The 22,403-nt window shown below is 39.3% G+C and overlaps 1 protein-coding gene across 2 annotated transcripts in view; it reads right to left on the bottom strand.

Moving 5' to 3' along the window:
* Window positions 1-19,831, bottom strand: part of LOC106093356 (uncharacterized) — a 163,965-nt gene extending 144,134 nt beyond the window's left edge. For both annotated transcript variants that reach the window (XM_059360396.1, XM_059360397.1), the window contains exons 1-2: window positions 19,688-19,831; window positions 19,426-19,611 (exon numbers count right to left, since the gene is read on the bottom strand). In XM_059360396.1, the coding sequence (XP_059216379.1) occupies window positions 19,426-19,611; window positions 19,688-19,762 (261 nt within the window). In that variant the 5' untranslated portion in view covers window positions 19,763-19,831. The remainder of the gene's footprint in view (window positions 1-19,425; window positions 19,612-19,687) is intronic.
* Between the last annotated feature and the right edge of the window lie 2,572 nt (window positions 19,832-22,403).

The following is a 22,403-nucleotide window of genomic DNA, read 5'->3' as shown; positions in this document are numbered from 1 at the left end:
CATCAATCCATCCAAAGACTGTATTTTAGGCCAAAAGTGTACCGCTTGCTTTCATCGGGGATCCAATTTCGAATATCAGGGGTTCAATATCCATCCATACGAATAGGTCAACCAGTTGGCTAATGTAGAACTTCGGATCTGCCAATTCAAGGTTGGCAACATCTCGAAGCTGTGTCAAATCTAAGTTCTGAGGTGGAAAATTAGAAGGAAAGGTTTTCAAGACGGGTGCCCAAACCTCCAATTCGAAACAAGGGTCCAAACGAGATCACAAAATGAAAAGAAAAGCCTTACTTGAAGTTTCGCATACAATATGGCTTAGTCCCGTGACATGTACTAAGTTCCGTTTAGTTGGAAGACTCAACTTGTTCTTTAGCTTCTCTGCTATGAATGTGGACTGAGATCCAGAGTTAATGATTGCTCTGGCCTCGAACAATTGTCCTCTAGACTCAACCTGCACCACGGCAGTAAAGAGTAAGTGCCATGCTGATGATGTTCCCAAGTTCGGTCATTCCGAAGGGTCAAAGTTGTAATATCGCTAGATTCTATGTTTGGTGTAGACTGTATAAAAGTGGTCATAGCTGCAGCACTTGTACTAGGTCGTACTGCATCGCTCGCTGGGTCTCGACTACTGGCTTGGGTCTCCGTTCCCTTGTATAGTATGGTATTATACTTCAAGTTACATTCTCTACACGTGAATTTACTCTTGCAATCCTTAACTCCGTGATTTGTTGACAGGCAATTGTAGCATAAAGGCGAAATTTTTACGATATGTATTCTGTCTTTAATATTCTTTTCAATAAATTTCGGACAATCCCTTATAAAATGCGTGGCCTTACAGATATGGCAGCATTGTGTGTTCTGGGTCTGAGTTGTTGTATTTTGCTGTGTGTTACTGCGATTCTTTGCACCCGAGTTAGGTGCCTTTTGTGAAACGTTGGTGTGAAAACTATTGACGAACTTATTATTCTTGCTGTTAACTTGCCTATTACGATTTTGGTTTAATATTCGTAAACTTATGGGTCAGAAATTTGTTAAATTCTGCCCAATTTAGAAGAGTCTTGCAATCCTCCAGCGACTTTTCGAACTCTTCCAGAAATGGCCTCGGTAGTTTTGCAGAACAAAGGTAAATTTAAAGTGAGTCCCATCCTTTAACATCAACCCCAAGTGTTTCTAGTGTCTGTAGACTTATGTTAACAATTCGCTGTAGCTTCTCAACCGTCTGAGAAGAGTCTATCGTAACGTTTGGGAAATTCAGTCGCCTTATTCTTCAAGGTCATAATATCCGCATTTTATGAGCCTATGACTCACATGTAGCTTTCCCGAGCGTCTCTGTAATGAGATCGAAGCTTGTTTTTGTCTATGGGCGTCTCCTCGGCCATCGGGATATGATCACAGCAATCTAAATAGGATTTCTTCACGTTGTCCCAAAGTGAATCTAACTCCACTTTTAAAGCCTCAAGGCTGTGTACATTATCTCCGGATCTCGCGGCGGCAAAAGTACTGTCGAAGTCCACCAAATCGTTGACGCTATTTGCAAATACATCGCGCTTAGCCTTTTCTATTTTGCAAAAAGTTTCTTAACTCCAAATTTTCCTAATCTAAGAAAAATTATGAGAAGGCTCCACAAAATGTTGCTGTGTGTTTGGGCTTAAGACCACAATTCACAAACAAACGTCTTATTTTGAAACACAAACACAAGGGTAAAAAACGTCGAAAAGCAAAAAAACAAGTAAAAGCGTGCTAAGTTCGGCCGGGCCGAATTTTATATACCCTCCACCTTGGACCGCATTTGTCGAGTTCTTTTCCCGGCATCTCTTCTTAGGCAAAACAAGTAAAAGCGTGCTAATTTCGGCCGGGCCGAATCTTACATACCCTCCACCATAGATCGCATTTGTCGAGTTCATCTCCCGGCATCTGTTCTTAGGCAAAAAAGGATATAAGAAAAGATTTGCTCTGCTATTAGAGCGATATCAAGATATGGTCCGGTATAAAATTTCAGCCAATTCGAATAAGAATTGCGCCCTTTGGGGGCTCAAGAAGTAAAATAGAGAGATCGATTTATATGGGAGCTGTATCGGGCTATAGACCGATTCAGACCATAATTAACACGTATGTTGATGGTCATGAGAAATCCGTCGTACAAAATTTCAGGCAAATCGGATAATAATTGCGACCTCTAGAGGCTCAAGAAGTCAAGATCCCAGATCTGTTTATATGACAGCTATATCAGGTTATGAACCGATTTGAACCACACTTGGCACAGTTGTTGGATATCATAACAAAACACTTCGTGCAAAAATGCATTCAAATCGGATAAGAATTGCACACTCTAGAGGCTCAAGAAGTCAAGACCCAAGATCGGTTTATATGGCAGCTATATCAGGTTATGAACCGATATGAACCATACTTAGCACAGTTGTTGGATATCGTAACAAAACACGTCGTGCAAAATTTCATTCCAATCGGATAAGAATTGCGCACTCTAGAGGCTCAAGAAGTCAAGACCCCAGATCGGTTTATATGGCAGCTATATCAGGTTATAAACCGATTTGAACAATACTTGGCACAGTTGGTGGATATCATAACAAAACACGTCGTGCAAAATTTCATTCCAATCGGATAAGAATTGCGCACTCTAGAGGCTCAAGAAGTCAAGACCCAAGATCGGTTTATATGGCAGCTATATCAGGTTATAGACCGATATGAACCATACTTGGCACAGTTGTTGGATATCGTAACAAAACACGTCATGCAAACTTTCATTCCAATCGGATAAGAATTGCGCACTCTAGAGGCTCAAGAAGTCAAGACCCAAGATCGGCTTATATGGCAGCTATATCAGGTTATGGACCGATATGAACCATACTCGGCACAGTTGTTGGATATCGTAACAAAACACGTCATGCAAAATTTCATTCCAATCGGATAAGAATTGCGCACTCTAGAGGCTCAAGAAGTCAAGACCCAAGATCGGTTTATATGGCAGCTATATCAGGTTATAGACCGATTTGAACAATACTTGGCACAGTTGTTGGATATAATAACAAAACACGTCGTGCAAAATTTCATTTCAATCGGATAAGAATTGCGCACTCTAGAGGCTCAAGAAGTCAAGACCCAAGATCGGTTTATATGGCAGCTATATCAAAACATGGACCGATATGGCCCATTTACAATACCAACCGACCTACACTAATAAGAAGTATTTGTGCAAAATTTCAAGCGGCTAGCTTTACTCCTTCGGAAGTTAGCGTGCTTTCGACAGACAGACGGACGGACATGGCTAGATCGGCATAAAATTTCACGACGATCAAGAATATATAAACTTTATGGGGTCTCAGACGAATATTTCGAGTAGTTACAATCAGAATGACGAAATTAGTATACCCCCCATCTTATGGTGGAGGGTATAAAAAGGATATAAGAAAAGATTTGCTCTGCTATTAGAGCGATATCAAGATATGGTCCGGTTTGGACCACAATCAAATTATATGTTGGAGACCTGTGTAAAATGTCAGCCAAATCGAATAAGAATTGCGCCCTTTGAGGGCTCAAGAATTAAAATAGAGAGATCGATTTATATGGGAGATGTATCGGGCTATAGACCGATTCAGACCATAATAAACACGTATGTTGATGGTCATGAGAGAATCCGTCGTACAAAATTTCAGGCAAATCGGATAATAATTGCGACTTCTACAGGCTGAAGAAGTCAAGATCGCAGATCGGTTTATATGACAGCTATATCAGGTTATGAACAGTTGTTTCATATCATAACAAAATACTACTTGCCAAAATTCATTCAAATCGGATAATAATTGCGACCTCTAGAGGCTCAAGAAGTCAAGATCCCAGATCGGTTTATATGGCAGCTATATCAGGTTATGAACCGATTTGAACCATATTTGGCACAGTTGTTGGATATCATAACAAAACACGTCGTGCAAAATTTCATTCTAATCGGATAAGAATTGCGCCCTCTATAGGCTCAAGAAGTCAAGACCCAAGTTCGGTTTATATGGCAGCTATATCAGGATATGAACCGATTTGAACCATACTTGGCACAGTTGTTGGATATAATAACAAAATACGTGGTGCAAAATTTCATTCCAATCGGATAAGAATTGCGCACTCTAGAGGCTCAAGAAGTCAAGACCCAAGATCGGTTTATATGGCAGCTATATCAGGCTATGGACCGATTTGAACCATACTTGGCACAGTTGTTGGATATCATAACAAAACACGTCGTGCAAAATTTCATCCCAATTGGATAAGAATTGCGCACTCTAGAGGCTCAAGAAGTCAAGACCCAAGATCGGTTTATATGGCAGCTATATCAAAACATGGACCGATATGGCCCATTTACAATACCAACCGACCTACACTAATAAGAAGTATTTGTGCAAAATTTCAAGCGGCTAGCTTTACTCCTTCGGAAGTTAGCGTGCTTTCGACAGACGGACGGACGGACAGACGGACGGACATGGCTAGATCAACATAAAATTTCACGACGATCAAGAATATATATACTTTATGGGGTCTCAGACGAATATTTCGAGTAGTTACAATCAGAATGACGAAATTAGTATACCCCCATCTTATGGTGGAGGGAATAAAAATCAATTGATTTTGGCAAACTTCACACTGTTCTTGGTTATGCTTTTAGTATTTTATATGGTAAGTACACCAACGTATACATAAGACTATGTTTGTTATTTAAATTTTGTATTTTTGAAAATTTACAAATCTAAAATTTGTATGGCTTTGTTACACATTCACTTTCATCCGGTTCCGAATAGACCAAAAATGTTTGGTACAAGCCCTTTTGAGGTTGGTTGGCCGTGTGCGTTTCTTATAAATATGGGGGCGGGTCCGCCCCCCTTCCGATACCGAAAAATTATATAGCCTATGTTTCCTCCCAGACCAACCTACACAATATGCGAAAATTTTGAGAAAATCGGTTCCGCCGTTTTTCAGTCGATACGGAACAAACAATCCTAGTCCCATATATCCGTGATTGGCTAATGTGCCCATTTTGGGCGTTTTTGTGGGGGTGGGGTGACTTCCTATACTTCGACATGAATTTGTATGCCAGATTCGTTGTCTACTCTCGCATACTTTTCATTTGATACCCATATCGTCCTTATCGGCCCACTTTTGATTTTGAGTAGTGTTTTTGGGGTAACGGTAGAGGGTCCGCACCCTTCCGTTATCAATAAATTATAAAGCCGAATATCTTTCATTTGAGTCCCATATTGTCATGATCGTCAAATAAACCTATTTTAGGGGGTTTTGGGGCTGGGGCGGCCCCCAGGTACTTGGACCCAACCTTCAATATGAAATTCGTACTCTACTCTTGAATATCTATTATTTGAATCCCATATTGTCCCGATCGATTCACTTTTATTTTTGGGTAGTACTTTTGAGGTAAGGGGGAGGGTCCGCCCCCCTCCCGATATAAAAAAATATATAGCCTTTGTTTCCTTCCAGACCAACCTACACAATATGTGAAAATTTCAAGGTAATCAGTTCAGCCGTGTTTGATTCTATACGGAACAAACAAACACAAATTTAATTTTATATATAAAATTATCTTTATTTAGTTTCTTAAACAAATTGGGATTCACTTGTTGGGTTTTTTGTATGTTTGGTAATTGTTACAATGTGTATGTTTGTGTGTTGAACACTTTTTCCTTTGCATATGAGTACTGCACTGTCACGGGGCTCGTTTTTTGTTAAAGCACCGAACTAGATTAAAAGATCAACTTCACATTTGATTGCCATCAGCCTCTTGGTTGACCCGTTGTTACCGCTAGCAACAACAATAACAACAACTGAATGGCAGACAGATATGTGTGCATTTGTATTGTGTTCCTTTTTATACCCTCCACCATAAGATGGGGGGTATACTAATTTCGTCATTCTGTTTGTAACTACTCGAAATATTCGTCTGAGACCCTATAAAGTATATATATTCTTGATCGTCGTGACATTTTATGTCGACCTAGCCATGTCCGTCCGTCTGTCCGTCCGTCCGTCTGTCTGTCGAAAGCACGCTAACTTCCGAAGGAGTAAAGCTAGCCGCTTGAAATTTTGCACAAATACTTCTTATTAGTGTAGGTCGGTTGGTATTGTAAATGGGCTATATCGGTCCATGTTTTGATATAGCTGTCATATAAACCGATCTTGGGTCTTGACTTCTTGAGCCTCTAGAGGGCGCAATTCTTATCCGATTTGAATGAATTTTGGCACGACGTGTTTTGTTATGATATCCAACAACTGTGCCAAGTATGGATCAAATCGGTTTATAACCTGATATAGCTGCCATATAAACCGATCTTGGGTCTTGACTTCTTGAGCCTCTAGAGTGTGCAATTCTTGTCCGATTGGAAGGAAATTTTGCACGACGTGTTTTGTCATGATATCCAACAACTATGCCAAGAATGGTTCAAATCGGTTCATAACCTGATATAGCTGTCATATAAACCGATCTGGGATCTTGATTTCTTGAGCCTTTAGAGGTCGCAATTATTATCCGATTTGCCTGAAATTTTGTGCGACGGATTCTCCCATCAACATACGTGTTTGTTATGGTCTGAATCGGTCTATAGGCCGATACAGCTCCCATATAAATCGATCTCTCTATTTTACTTCTTGAGCCCCCAAAGGGCGCAATTCTTATTCGAATTAGCTGACATTTTACACAGGCCTTTAACATATAATTTAATTGTGGTCCAAACCGGACCATATCTTGATATCGCTCTAATAGCAAAGGAAATCTTTTCTTATATCCTTTTTTCCCAAAGAAGAGATGCTCGGAAAAGAACTCGACAAATGCGATCCATGGTGGGGGGTATATAAGATTCGGCCCGGCCGAACTTAGCACGCTTTTATTTGTTGGCAATGATTTTATGTGCCTATTCTATGGTATGGATATTTGATGTGAATGCATGGCTGTGGATCGTAAGTAACCATCGCACAGTGGCGGACAAACACGCGAAATATAATTAATAAAAAACTGTTCATAATCAACATACGATAAAAATACATTCCTTTTCGAGTATGTGCAGTATATTTGCGCATTTTCGGTCATAAATACAATAAAATGTGCAAAAATGATCAAAGAAATCTAACCGAAAATCTGTGAAGTTCTAGGGGAAACTTTGAGAAATCGGCAAATTTTCTTACAAAACATTAAAAAAACTCAAAATATTCATCAGAAAACATCAGAGCGCTCGGCAAAAATTGCTCACTGGGCGTTTTACTCCAGTGGTGGCCAAAATTAAAATGATATTGTATGCGTTAGTTACTCTCTTATTTTTAAATATGTTTATCTTTAATTGAAAATTCATTTATCCAGCAAAAAGATTGATGTTTAAAAAAACATAATATTAAACAAAATTATTAATCTTTCTTACCTCGCGTTTAATCACAAAAAAAATATTGTTTTTAAAACGAAAACATAAAAACGATGCGTACACCCAAATGCATGTTCAGTCGTTGCAGTCTGAACAACGACTGAAACAAATAGCATAAGCGTACGTATGAATTGACTATGGAATCTAGTGAACATTTTAATTTTGGCCACCACTCTTTTACACCTTTGTTTTTGAGAGACCAACACTCATACCTACTGACATAAATAGCGAGCGGTTGCAGTGGTTGAAATTCTTTATACCATTTGGTACATCGCGCGGTTGCGGTGCACCACAACCGTTCTCTGAACGGGACACATAGGACTACGAGCTTAATTATGTAAAATCGGTACGGCAAGTGATATGTGGGGGAGATGATGAGACGTTGGAGCATTTTCAACAAACACCGGTACTTAGAATGGATTCAGGATGGGAGTAGCTCATACCATCGCGGTACAATCAAGGCCACGATAGGAAACCTGGAAGGATGGCAAGAGGTTTCCGATCGGATACCTGAGATGAACCTTGATGTCGAGTGCGAGGCACTGCTGCCAGCGGCACAGCCTTGGATTGACGGAACCGTAGTATTGCCATCTGGAAGATTATGTTTCACGGATGGATCAAAGCTAGAGGACAGTGTGAGCCTGGGGGTCTACATTGAGAACCCAGGAACAATCCTGCAGGCGGAGACCCGGGTGATTAGGGAATGCGTGAGGTGGTGTGGTGCTAACGCGAGGACGTCGAGTGTAAACATCTTTACCGAAAGTAAAATTGCCATAAGGGCAATAACAACAAGAAGGGTGAGGTCACGAACAGTTTTACAGTGTAAGAAGGATATTAACGCCTTCTCTGAGGATGGCAAAATTCGTACCGTTTGGGTGCCGGGCCATAGCGGAGTAAGGGGAAATGAAAGGGCAGACGATTTGGCGGTGAAGGCCAGAGGACTGCCGTCAATAAACTAAGTTAACCCGAGGCCTTTTAAGTCGACGCAGTCCGAGTTAAGGGAGTGGGCGATGAATGCGCATGGAACCCTGTGGAACAGCGAAACGGTCGGTAGGACGGCGAAATGGTCGGTAGGACGGCGAAACGGTCGGAAGGACGGCGAAAATCCTATGTGGGGATCCAGATCGTGAGAAGACGAGGCTATTACTGAAAGAAAGCCAGAAGGAGGTCAGTATGGAATCATAACGGAACACATATATTGGTATCATAACGGGACACATAGGACTACGAGCTCACTTTTGTAAAATCGGTGCGGCAAATGATAGCATGTGTTGGCATGCGTGGAAGATGATGAGTTGTTGGAGCCTTTCCTTCGTAATTGCCCGGCTTTCGCGTCTAGCAGATACCAGCACTTAGGTGGGGATACTATACCAAACATGAACTAACTTAGGGGAGTGGCATGGAAAACAATTAAAGATTTTGTAAGTAGCACGAAATTCCTACCTAACCTAACCAAGGTGGGGACACAAAACCAGACATGAACCAACTTAGGCACGTGGTACAGAAAACAATTAGGGATTTTGCAAATAGCACTGAATTCCGACATCGATAGGTGTCAGTAAGGTGTAATCGGTGCATTAAGTGGGTAAATTTCCGATCTTGCTCTGGTCTTACATCACTACGGGTCTATAGTCATACTAAATATGTTGCAAGGTGCTGTGCGAACATGGACAGCAGTGGGTCACAAGCGTCGTCGTCGTCGCCTTCTGCGTCCTCGTCGTCGGACTATGTGACCCCTTCGATCTCTCATATGCGTCAATATACGTAACAGCAACATCCCAGCCCCAATATTACCAGGCCAGTGCCGGGAAGTGTATAATTTTTGCAATTGAATTGCAACGGTCTCCGTGGAGTTTATGAGTCGGAAGAACATATTGGATGCAGCGATCTAGGAAACAAAGCTGACCAATACCTGCAGCTTGCACAGTTGTCACGGATACAATGTGCTATGTAAGGATCGCTTAAGGAATGGGGTGGGGGATTGGCCTTCATGATACACCATTCCGTGCAGTATAGACTCATTTCGCCTGCGTCGGAGCTAGTGACTTACATGGAGTGCATGGGGATAGCAATCAAGTCCGGTACTGCAGAGATAGAGCTATACAACGTGTACATAGCGCTGGTTGGTAGCTGTGTTCCAATTAATGGCCAAGCTTACAACCCCGACATAAGTGGGCTACTATCTGGCCATAATCGTCTGGTTCTAGCGGACTTTAATGCGCATCACATTTCATTGCGTACTCCCCTAGGTAACGACCAGCGGGGCATAGCTTTGGCAGAGCAGATTGAAGACTCCACGTTTAGCACGGTGAATGAGGAAACCCCCACAAGGAATAAGAGGAGGTGTAGCAGCTCACCAAACATTCATCATTCTCACCATCGACCGACCACCCGACTTCATAACCTCTGAGCGCCGTACGTTCATCAATCGGAAGAAGGCCGATTGGACTGGCTTCAGAGAGTACGCCAATCGCCGCTTCAGTAAACTGATACCCGGTTTAGGCAAGCTGTGGTCTACTGTTAAGTCGCCCTCCAACCCCGGTAGATGGGATGACAGGACTTCAGTCACTTTTAGCGACATAACCGCGACTGATCCGAAGATATGTGCCAGGTTGTTCTACCGTCATTGTGCATCCCGAGAGTGACAGGGCAAGGAGAGCCATTCGTCGTATCCGTGGACTCTACTACGAATATCATCCGTGGCGCCATATCATCAAAGGCGTTGGGCCCGACGAAATCTCTACACTGATGCGGAAGAATTTGGATTTACCTGATTTTGAGTATATAACTACTGCCCTCAACCTGACTTTGATAGCTGCCACCAAATCTTCAGCCACATTGTTCACTACTTATACGCCTGAGGTGAATGCGGAGCTGACTGTGATGGTCGATGGAGATATGATTCCGACCATCAAGTGCCCTAAAATATTTGGCGTCACATTTGACAGCACATGCCACACCAATTTGCGATAAAGTCAAAAGTAGAAACAAGGTCCTTAAGTCACTTGCCGGCAGCGCTTGGGGTGCAGACAAAGAAACCTCGTTTACCACGTACCAAGCAATTGGCCCGTCTGTGATAAGTTATGCCAGGGTGGTCTCGTCAGCTATGTCACACGCAGTGGAATAATATTCTGATCTGTCAGAATGCCGTTCTCCGAACTGCGATGGGCTGTCACCTCAGTTCTCATGTGGACCACCTCCATCAGGAGACAAAGATCCTACCATTACGAAGACATAACTACATGCTGTCTAAGCAATACCTTTTCCTTTCCCATCCAAATCATCATCTTGTGGGTAGATATTCACCGCCCAGAAGCCTTAAGGTAGATCTACATGATATAGTGCGTGAGGTTCAGCGCTACAAGAAAGAACCTCTAGATCAAGCGTTCCGGCAGATGCAGCCGCCTCAACTTCTAAAGAGTAAGAATTGATGCCCACTTGCAAGATGTATGTCCCGATTGTGACTAGGGACCACACGATACACGTGACCTGTTTAACTGCCCAGCCAGACCCACTCGACTCAGACCCAGATGCTACTCGACTCAGACCCAGATGCCATCTTAGTCGCAGAGTTCCTGGATATTGATACTCAACAGAATCAAGCAGACGAGAGATAGAACACAACAAACTCCTACAACAACAAAAACAAACCAATAGTGACAATATAGGGCTTAAATAAGACTAGAGCAAGAATCTGATATATGGGGGGTCCACCTCACTCCCAAAAATACCCCCATACCGGATATATTTACCGACCATAGCAACATAAGGCCCAAACGGAAGGCATTTGGTGCGAAATATCTGAAAGTTCGCACCAGCACCCCTAAACAGGACATACTTCCTGTCCGTGCCTGTGTAGGGCTCAGATTAAATAAAAGAGCGAAAGAACTCGCAGCGGTGCGGGCCCTGTCCAGCTAGTTTACCATAAAAGTGTACGAGAAAACCAAACCAAACTTAACAGCAGGTTTATGCTCTCGATAAAAGAATGTACCGTTTAGTTATCACAAACTCTTTTTTTTTCTACAACAAACCAAGCCCAAAGCTAATTCGCGGAAATGTTTTACAAAGTAATTGAAAAGCCCACTTCTTACTATAAAACTGAGATACCCGCACAGACAAGCACATTCTGAAGGATTTTGGAAGATCTAATCCGCCTTCCAAAGATTTACAAGATATTTAATTTTTGGGATCTGGATATACGACAAAACTGCACCAAATGTTGTTGTTTTAACATAAAGTTGTCGCCAAAAATGCAACCTTTTTTCTACATCCTCTTCAGCGAATTTTGTTCCCTTTTTTATTGTTGTGTACGTAAAATTTATTTAATGTTTTTAAATAGATGACAAAATGGGATTTAAATGACTGAAACAAGTACGTAAAACGCAACGCCAACTCGTAATAGAAAAATTGACCAAAGAAACTATAAGGGGAAAATCGACCAAAAATTCTGCAAGTGCATAGCGAAAACCCTTTATGGCCAAATGTTATCGTCGATGGGTAATTTTCAGAGACCAAAAAAAAAATTTAAGTATCTTTAACCACCCTACAGTTGCAGAGAGGTTTTGAAAATTCTTTAATTTGAAAAAAAAACTGGAAGAAGTCAAGATCAAAGATTGGTTTTTATGGAAGCTACATTAGGTTATGAATCGATTTGAGGCATCGATTTGAGTTAAAACAAAAAAATTCATGCAGATTTTCAGCTAAATCGGATAATAATTGCGCCCTTTAGGGGATCAAGAAGTCAAGATCCGAGAGCGGTTTAAATGGGATCTATGTTAGGTTATGAGCCGTTTTGGACTATACTTGATACAGTTGTTGGAAGTTAAAACAAAACATTTTATGCACAAATTAAGCCAAATCAGGTAATAATTGCGCCTTCTAGTGGCTCAAGAAATCAAGATCCAGGATTGATCTATATGGCAGCTATATCAAAACATGGATCGATATAGCCCATTTACAATCCCAACCGACCTACACTAATAAGAAGTATTCGTGCAAAATGTCAAGCACCTAGCTCCATTGTTTCGAAAGTTAGCGTGCTTTCGACAGACGGACGAACAGGGCTAAATCGACTTAGAATGTCAAGATGATCAAAAATATATTCTTTGTTGGCGTAATGACGAAATTAGTATACACCCCATACATGGTGGAGGGTATAACAAATAGAAATATTTTAATAATTTTCTTTTAATTCCTTGAATTGTTATACCCTCCACCATAGGATGGGGGGTATACTATTTTCGTCATTCTGTTTGTAACTACTCGAAATATTCGTCTGAGACCCCATAAAGTATATATATTCTTGATCGTCGCGACATTTTATGTCGATCTAAGCATGTCCGTCCGTCTGTCTCTCGAAAGCACGCTAACTTCCGAAGGAGTAAAGCTAGCCGCTTGAAATTTAGCACAAATACTTCTTATAAGAGTAGGTCGGTTGGGATTGTAAATGGGCCATATCGGTCCATGTTTTGATATAGCTGCCATATAAACCGATCTTGGGTCTTGACTTCTTGAGCCTCTAGAGTGCGCAATTCTTATCCGATTGGAATGAAATTTTGCACGACGTGTTTTGTTATGATGTCCAACAACTGTGTCAAGTATAGTTCAAATCGGTTTATAACCTGATATAGCTGCCATATAAACCGATCTTGGGTCTTGACTTCTTGAGCCTCTAGAGTGCGCAATTCTTATACGATTGGGATGAAATTTTGCACGACGTGTTTTGTTATGATGTCCAATAACTGTGTCGGTCTATAGCCCGATACAGCTCCCATATAAATCGATCTCTCTATATCATATCCTCTTTACTAAAGAAAAATACATAAGAAACAAGTAAGAGCGAGCTAAGTTCGGCCGGGCCGACTCTTATATACCCTCCACCATGGATCGCATTTGTCGAGTTCTATGCGCAGTATCTCTTTTTAAGCAAACAAAGAATATTGAATAAGAATATGCTATTTACACAATAGTTCATTCGGATAAGAATTGCGCCCTGTAGGGGCTCAAGAAGCAAAATCGGGAGATCGGTTTATATGGGAGCTGTATCAAGGTATTGATCGATCCAGACCATATTAGACACTTATGTTGAAGGTCAAGAGAGAAGCCGTTGTACAAAATTTCTTCCCAATCGGATGAAAATTGCGCGCTCTATTGGCCCAAGAAGTCAAGATCGAAGATCGGTTTATATGACAGCTATACCAAATTATGAACAGATTTAAACCATACTTAGCACAGTTATTGGAAGTCAAACCAAAACACTACGTGCAAAATTTCAGTCAAATCGGATAAGAATTGCACCCTCTAGAGGCTCAAGAAGTCAAGATCCAAGATCGGTTATTATGGCAGCTATATATTTAAAAAAATGGACCGTTTTGAAACATACTTAGCGCAGTTGTTGGAAGTGATACCAAAATACCACGTACAAAATTTCAGTCAAATCGGACGAGAATAGCGCCCTCTAGAGGCTAAAAAATCAAGATCCAAGATCGGTTTATATGGCAGCTATATCAAAACAAGGACCGATTTGGCCCATTTACAATCCTCACCGACCTACACCAATAAAAAGTGTTTGTGCAAAATTTCAAGTGACTAGCTTCACTCTTTCGAAAGTTAGCGTGCTTTCGACAGACAGACGGACATGGCTATAAATATACTTTATATATCAAGTATATAGATTTTTTATGGTGTGTCAGACGCATATTTCGAGGTGTTACAAACAGAATGACGAAATTAGTATACCCCCATCCTATGGTGGAGGGTATAAAAACCTCCTAATTTCGGCCTGGCTAAATCTTGGATGCCCACAATCATGGATTCCGCTAAAATTTTACCTTTATTAATTCATTCGAATTATTTTGCTACAATCAAATCGGGAGTTGATTGCGACTTATATCGTCTCAAGAAGTCAAATCGAGGTATCGATATTTAAGGGGCCTATATCAGTATATAGACTGATTCAGATCACAATTGGCAGATATGCTGGAAGTCATAACAGAAGTCGATGTGCCTTAATACAGCCAAATTAGGTGAAAATTTAAACCTCCAGGAGCTTATGAAGTTAAATCCGCGTGTCGGTTAGTATAAGGGCATTTGTCTAGGGGGGCTAAATCCTTTTGAGAATCACAAAATTTAGTAAGTTTTGTCATAAACAACGTAGTTTTTTAAAATTCTGAGCCTTTCTACGATTATGGGCTAGATCAGTATATAGACCGATTCGGATAATATTTGGCACAGATGTTGGAAGTCGCAAAAGAAGCCTTTATGCCAAATTTAGGACTCTAGGGACTTAAGAAGTCAAAACTGGAGATCGGTTAATATGGGGGCTTTATCCAAATCTAAACCAATATGGCACATTTGCAATCTCCAATAGCCTACATCGAAAAGAAGTATCGGTGCAAAATTTCAAGCGGATATCTTTATTTGTTCAAACGTTATCGTGATTTCTACAGACAGGCATGGCTAAATCGAATCAGGAAATGATTCTAAGCCGATCGGTATACTTATCAATGGATCTATCTCTTCTCCCTCTTAGAGTTGCAAACAATTGCACAGAGTTATAATACCCTGTACTACAGTGGTGGGGTCAGTAACCCGCACTCGGAAAATTATAATGCTTACTGGGAGAAACAAAAGGATAATAAAAACAAACCCCCCTAATGTTGACGACCCACGCAAGCGAAAAAAGGAGCATGATCTGCGGATATGAACCTGGAAAGTCCGTACTCTTTATAGAACAGGTGCAGTATACGCACTGCCGGATGTATTGGAGAAGTGCAAGGCAGATATAATCGCCTTAAAGGAAGTCCGCATAAACGCCAAATTCTTCAACATCAGTCTCATTAGTGCAAAGATATTTTCTACGAGCCCCTAGAGAGCGACCGCCCATGATATTAAAATCGTTCTGGGGGATTTTAATGCGAAGGTAAGGAAGAAAAATATCTTTGGTCCAACAGTAAGAAAATTTTACCTCCACTAGATAACGTCCGATAATTGGTTGAGGCTATTAGACTTCGCCGCGGAAAAAAAGGTAGTTATCAGCACCAGATTTCAATATAAAAGAAGTAAAAACGTGTTAATTTCGGCGGCGGCGATCTTGGGATACACACCGCCATGAATATATTAATCATCCTTTTTACTTTTAAATCCACTACCATATCCATAGTTATATCTAAATAGGGACTGGTCTGGATCATATTTTATTCAGGTCACGAGAACTCTTATACAAGTAACAGTTTCAGCGATATCAGGCAATAAATCCACTTTTTATGGGATTAGAACACTAAATTGGAAGATCGGTTTATATGGCGTCTATATCTATATAGTTTGATCAGAATTTGAGTCAGATGTCGGGAGACTTAAAACAACTCACAATTTCAAATTTCAGCGAAATCGGCTAATAAATGCTGCGTTTATGGGTTTCAGACCCTAAAGCGGCAGATCGGTCCATATTGCAGCTTTATCTAAATATACAGCTCTGTGTTTCAAATGTCAATGGAATCGGATAATAAATAAAGCTTTTATGGGTTTCATCGGCAGGATTGATCGGCAGATCAATCTATTTATATAGCAGCTATTTGGGTCGGATGCCGGGAGGCTTAAAACAACTCACTATTTAAAAATTCAGCAAAATCGGGTAATAAATGAAGCTTTTTGTGGGCTTCAGACGCTAAATCGGCAGTTTGGTCTAAACGGAAGCTATATCCAAATGTACAGCTCACTGTTTCAAATTTCAGCGAAATCGGGTAATAAATAAAAGTTTTATGGATTTCAGACCCTTCATCGGACTGACTGACATACGGACATCGTTAAATCGCCTTAGAATTTTACGCCGATCCAACATATATATTTTGTAGGGTCGGAAATGAATATTTCGATGTATTGCAAATAGAATGACTAAATGATGGTGGGTATAAAAGCTCACAAGCAAACCAAATTGATCACAAAAAGCTAGTAAAAGTACGATCTGGCAGTGAACAGAAACTGGACATTGAAAACATGCAAACACTACTCCACTCAACTGACCCAACTGCTTGATGAAAGTACTCCTTGTCCCTATGCTACAACGGCGCAATGGCAATCCATTGAAAGAGCCGCTACAAGAGCCGAAAATTCTACCAAAGAATCAATCATCCAACCGATGGCTTCGGAGGGGGCACACCCTCCTGCAAAGAAGGAAAACTGGGAACTGATACAGATAGTGTGCTAGAGATACGGAAAGAATATATTTCCATAGTGTCCCTACTGATAGTATAGCATATTTAGTCAGAATGAGGTCCAAGTAGCTGTGACCCGAAGGAAGAACAACAAGGCAGCAGGAGCCGATGGGTTGTCCACTGAACTATTTAACACGGAGAGGACACGCTGATAAGGCGTATGCATCAGTTCGTCTGCGCGATCTGGCTAGAAGAACGCATACCCGATGATTGGAACCTCAGCATACTAAGTCCCGTATACAAGAAAAGAGACAACATTAAATGTGCTAAGTACAGAGGAATAAGTTTCCGCACCATCGCAAGAGCGTAAGAAATAGAAGAGAGGGTTTCTGCTTTGTCTTCCCCGTACTGTAAAACAACTCGCGTTAAAGACACAACATTTTCCACGTATTCCAATTAGAATCACATTGAGGGTTGCAACATTTCTGGGTTATTCTGTTTTGATTCGGGAATTCGTTCGAACATTTTTTCGTATTTTGCTTTGTTTCTTTGCAACCGAAAGTTGGAAGAAAGGAAAAACGAAATATCGTAAGCAACTCAAACATGTTGTTTTTTAAAATTTGTCACTCGTCATCCCGTATTGGGCTCTAACGCCAGCTCTTATTCTTTCTCACGCTCTTTGATTGACACTAATACACATCACCAGATATGGGGAAGTTCAGGTGTTATTGAAAGACGATTTGTAACAATAGAAAGAGACCAACCTTTTGATACTATATTTTACCATTGTATCGGAGAATATTAGAGAAATACTGGGAAGCCAAAGTTGCGGGCTTAATCGCATGTCACACATTGACTGTGTAGTGCAGTTGTAGGACCTATAATGCTCTATGGTGTTGTGGTTTGGTGGACGGCACTCAAAAAATCTATCCACCTTTCAATACTCACCCAGATACAAGGGATGGGTTGTATGTGCATCACAGCAGCATTGCGGACGACACCATCAGATGATAACCGAGTTTTCTCTTTGGTCTAGCAGCAAATATGGACACCGCGCTATCCTTAAAACAATGTCCTTTATTCTAGACAGCGCATATGATCTTTAAGAAGATGACAGAGCAGTTTTAAATTTACATTACAAATTCGAAGGGAACTGGAATCTGTTGGAATGCCTTTAGATACATATATGTTAAGTAAGTTCTTCGAGATAAGGCCCGAAAGGCAATCTAATCTTTGCTGTCGTTAGCTAGAACAGAAGTCTCAGTCATCGTGTAAGTAACAATGTCTGAAGATGCTGTTAGTACATAGCGAAAGATAAAATTGTTGAACTCGTGCTGTGTGGTGTCCCGCACTGGTAAGTATAATAGAAGTCCCACTTCATTGGTTATTTCTGTGAAGGCTTGTCTGAAGCCGATAAGAACATTCGGAAGTTATTCGGCCTTTTAAAGGTACAACGACAGGTAGCTTCTTTCTCTAATTCCTGTGGTATGGACTAAAATGTCTAAGTGAGTCTAATGTAGGCTAGCTCTTTAACCACTGTAACATATATATATTTTCCCATGAACATTCCATTAAAGAACAGAAGTTTATTCTCTCATATCAATGAGTTCAGTCCAATTCAAGTTTTAGCTCAATGATAAGGGACCTCGTTATAAAAACGGAGGGATTGTTTATATGAGTTAAGGAAAAACTAACAGGTTTCAGACAGTCGGAATGTACATAAAAATCACACTGTTGACTACCGCTTTTTTTGGAGCGTAAGTCCAGCCATCCGTGGCATTATCAATTAATAACTGTCCGTCTGAGCGGACTAAACACGCAAAAAAATAAAACGTTTGAGACATTTTTACGAGAAACAAAATACTTTTATTAAGAAGTTTTTATTTTATTGCAACTATGTAACGTTTCGCCTCAACATATCAAACGGTAGCCACAAACCTAGCATTATTGAATGTAACTAACTTTGTTCATGTAAACCCTAAAGCAACTACGCCTACGGTTAAAGTCACTTTCCTTTGTTGTAAAACCAAAAATTCTTTAATGGCAAAAGTGTTTCGATAACAGCAAACGATAATTCGTTCACTTGACCGACAAATGAATGTGCCTCTCCAACTAGATAGAGGGAGAGGATGAGTATTTAAACGTATAGACCAGTGATTGCCGGATGGTAAACTTGGACATTGACAATTTTTAAAGTTTTGCCATAGATACGTCCAATGATACAAATCATTAGAGCAACATGGAAGGCTTTTAATATAATTGTGTATCATAACATCGAAATATTTAAATCCAAATATACTCTGGAAGAGTATAGAGAGAAGAGAGTTACAACATTAAATTGAACTTGGTACCCTTTTCACCATGCACAGTCTATTTTAAAATTAAAAATAATGTGCAATATATATAAGGATGACGTTAAATAAATTTATAATTACCGTAAAACTAGTTGAAACCCCGAATAACATCTTATAAAAAAATGTGAATGTAAGAAAAAGCTAGAATTTATCGCAAAACAAACATGTACTTTCATCGTAAAATAATTCCAACGTTTTGCAGAAAAGAAGTTTACTTGGCGAACATTTCCTTTATGTGAAACGAATTATTTTTTTGCGTGCGTTTGATAAGCCTAGAGGAAATAATGGCATGTTATCTAGATTATAAACAATCAGACCCACTAGTAGGCCCTCTCAATACAACTCAGATTTAACCATACGTAACAGACTTTTTCAATGAAACTTCTGGAGATTAAAAAAAACATCAAAATACGTATGTGTATATATGAATTTAGTAGTAATGCTCCATGTAGGTTAGGAAACATATCGGTATTTTTTGTTACTTTATACTCCCATACTTACAAAATCTCCTTCACTTAATTCCTTTTCAGTATGCAATAGGCCAGAATGTTTGCGATATGAGGCAAAGTATTCATCTTCCCACCACAGAATCATTTTGATGGCAGCAAATGAAGCATAACGAGGAAAGTCTAGTTTTCCACCCACAACGCCAGTACACAAACGTTCTTGCAAAACTCTTTGATGGGTCTACATAAAAGAAAATCTTATTGTTTTTTTTTGTCTTATGCAATTTAAAAACAACACTTGTAGGGTGCCAACAAACCTGATAAAATTCCAAATCTCTCTGCAGCAAAATTGGAACTCTGTCCATAAGATTACCTTCTTCCATAACCTCCATTTTGTTAAGTTTCTTTTATACTTTTTTAAACTCAATAATCTTGTTTAAACTTCTTTCTCAAATATTGTATTTATCATAAAAGAAGTTAATTCATTTTTCGTCTTTCTAAACAACAGTCTGGTTACCCCGGGCAACGATAGTCTACTTGGTAACAATAGCACTAATATAGGATTTTTTAAGGCTTTTCCAGTACAATCTGAAATGGTGAAATGGTCCAAATTCACAAAACCATTACAATTAAAATGTTTCAGAAAATATTGTACGATTTATGCCTGAAGGGACTTATGGAGATAACAAAAAAACCTTCATAAGATTTTCATCGTATAAAACTGCACAAAACTTGCGAAATGTGGATGTAGTTTTAGAGAAACCCTGAATGTCGAGTGGTCAATACAACTCGCCACTTTTTATTTTATCAAAATCGGATTAAAAATACACCTTTTATTATCTAAACAAATTTTATCGATATATGGGGTCCACATAAAAAAATTGTCCATCTTTCAACTTAGCAACTAACAATGGCCATTGCCAGTTGCCAGGTGTTATATCATTAATGTCGTGTTAAGGTCTTTTTTTTATATCCTACACCACTACTGTCGTACAGAGTATTATATCTTAATCTATTCATTTGTAACACCCAGAAGGAAGAGAGATAGATAAGTGTACAGATCGACTCAGAATCATTTTATGATTGTCCGTCTGTCCATGTTAATTTGTGTACAAAGTATATTTCGCAATTTTCGTCCGATCGTCTTAAAATGTGGTACAGGCATGTTTTTCAGTTTAGATAAAAAAAAATCAGTTCAGATTTGGATATAGATCCCATCAGGGACGTAGCCAGGATTTTATTTTTTTTTTTTTTGGGGTGTGGGGTGCACCCCCACAATTTTTCAAAATCGAATATTGCCAAAATTCTTGTTACTGTGAAATTGGTAAAGATCCTTTAATTTCATTTTTTAATTGTGATAGCAGGAACTGACACATCGGCGGTGACATTTGGTCATAAAGTGAGAGCTGAATTTTACACTGATTGCCAACACAGAGCAAATATCTTTTGGAAGTTGTATTATTGACTTCGAACGCTAGACAACGGCAACGACTCTTGCTGCTGCTTCGTGTGCTCAAGTTCGGATTAACGACGAAAAATACCCAAGAATGAAATTTGTATTGGCATAAAGTAGACGATTGAAACCAGTTACAACAATTTCTCCCGTCATGTTTTGGGAGAAAATTGGCTTGTCAAAAGTCGGCAATTTTGTATATTCCAAAAGTCAAACGAAAAATTTCTCAAAATTCTTAGAAGAGAGATTTCTGGAATCTGTTTTAGTGTCTTGTTGTATTTGATGCTTTCTATAAAAAATAAATGTATGGCAATAATCCGTCTCTTGGTAGCAGGTTCTATTTTATGCCAAAATCATAAATTCAGCTTTCTTCGCTAAATGATCATAAAATATTAAGAAATAAAATTATTTTATTTTTTCAAAAATTTTTAAATTTCAAAATATTTGAAAAAATTGCTAGATCAATACAAATTCTCTCAATTATGAATATACCAGTAAAGAAGGGCAAAAGTCGGGCGGTGCCGACTGTATAATACCCTACACCTACCCTATAAGTACAATGTGGGAGCAATATCCAATTCTGAAACAATTTTGATGGGCCTCGGCGAGCAAATATGTTCATACTGTAATAACTACGGATGAGAAATGACAACATTATTGTAAATTACCCAAAATCTGACAAACATATACATGGGAGCTATATCTAATTCTGAACGTATATCGAGCAAACTTCTCAGATAACGTGGTATTCGTCGAGGAAAGCGTTGTGTAACATTTTGGCAAGATTGGTTAAACAATGCGCTTGCAGTGGCTCTTGGGGTGAAAATCTATATGACAGCTATATCTAAATCTGGGGCGATTTAGGAAATTCACCAGTAATATCAAGAGTCATAGGAAAATCATTCCTGCAAAATTTCGAGAGAATCGGTTAAAAAATTATCACTTTCTTGCAATATTTCTCAAAATCGGACGAACCTATATATGGGATCTACTCTAGGAGTGAAAATCGGGCGATATACATATATATATATATGTATATATATATATACATATATATATATATATATATATATATATATATATATATATATATATATATGTATATATATATATATATATATATATATATATATATATATATATATATATATATATATATATATATATATATATATATATATATATATATATATATATATAAATCTGAACCGATATCATGAAAATCACCTGTAATGTCGAAAGCCATTAGAAAATCCTTCCTCCCAACTTTCGAGAGAATCGGGTAACAAATGACCATTTTATTCCATATTTTCTGGCGATAAGACGGGGTTTTATGATATTCGTACGTTTGGGTACTAAAAAGTACGAAATGGCGAATGGATGGGGCTAGAATTATGATTTTGAAATTAAAGAGCGTTTTGAAGAAATAAGATTAGGTGAAAAAATTTCTCAAAATAATACCGGAAGTGGGAAAAATGGTACGTTTAGTACCGCAATTGGTACTTTTAGGTACATTATTTCTTAATTGAGTTAGAGCTTTAAATTTTGGAATTAAGGTACACTATGACAACCTAAATTGG

Source organism: Stomoxys calcitrans, chromosome 1, assembly GCF_963082655.1.
Source record: "Stomoxys calcitrans chromosome 1, idStoCalc2.1, whole genome shotgun sequence".
Classification (NCBI taxonomy): Eukaryota; Metazoa; Arthropoda; class Insecta; order Diptera; family Muscidae; genus Stomoxys; species Stomoxys calcitrans.
The sequence above is the reverse complement of the archived record's forward strand: the minus strand, read 5'-3'. Positions and strand labels throughout refer to the sequence as shown.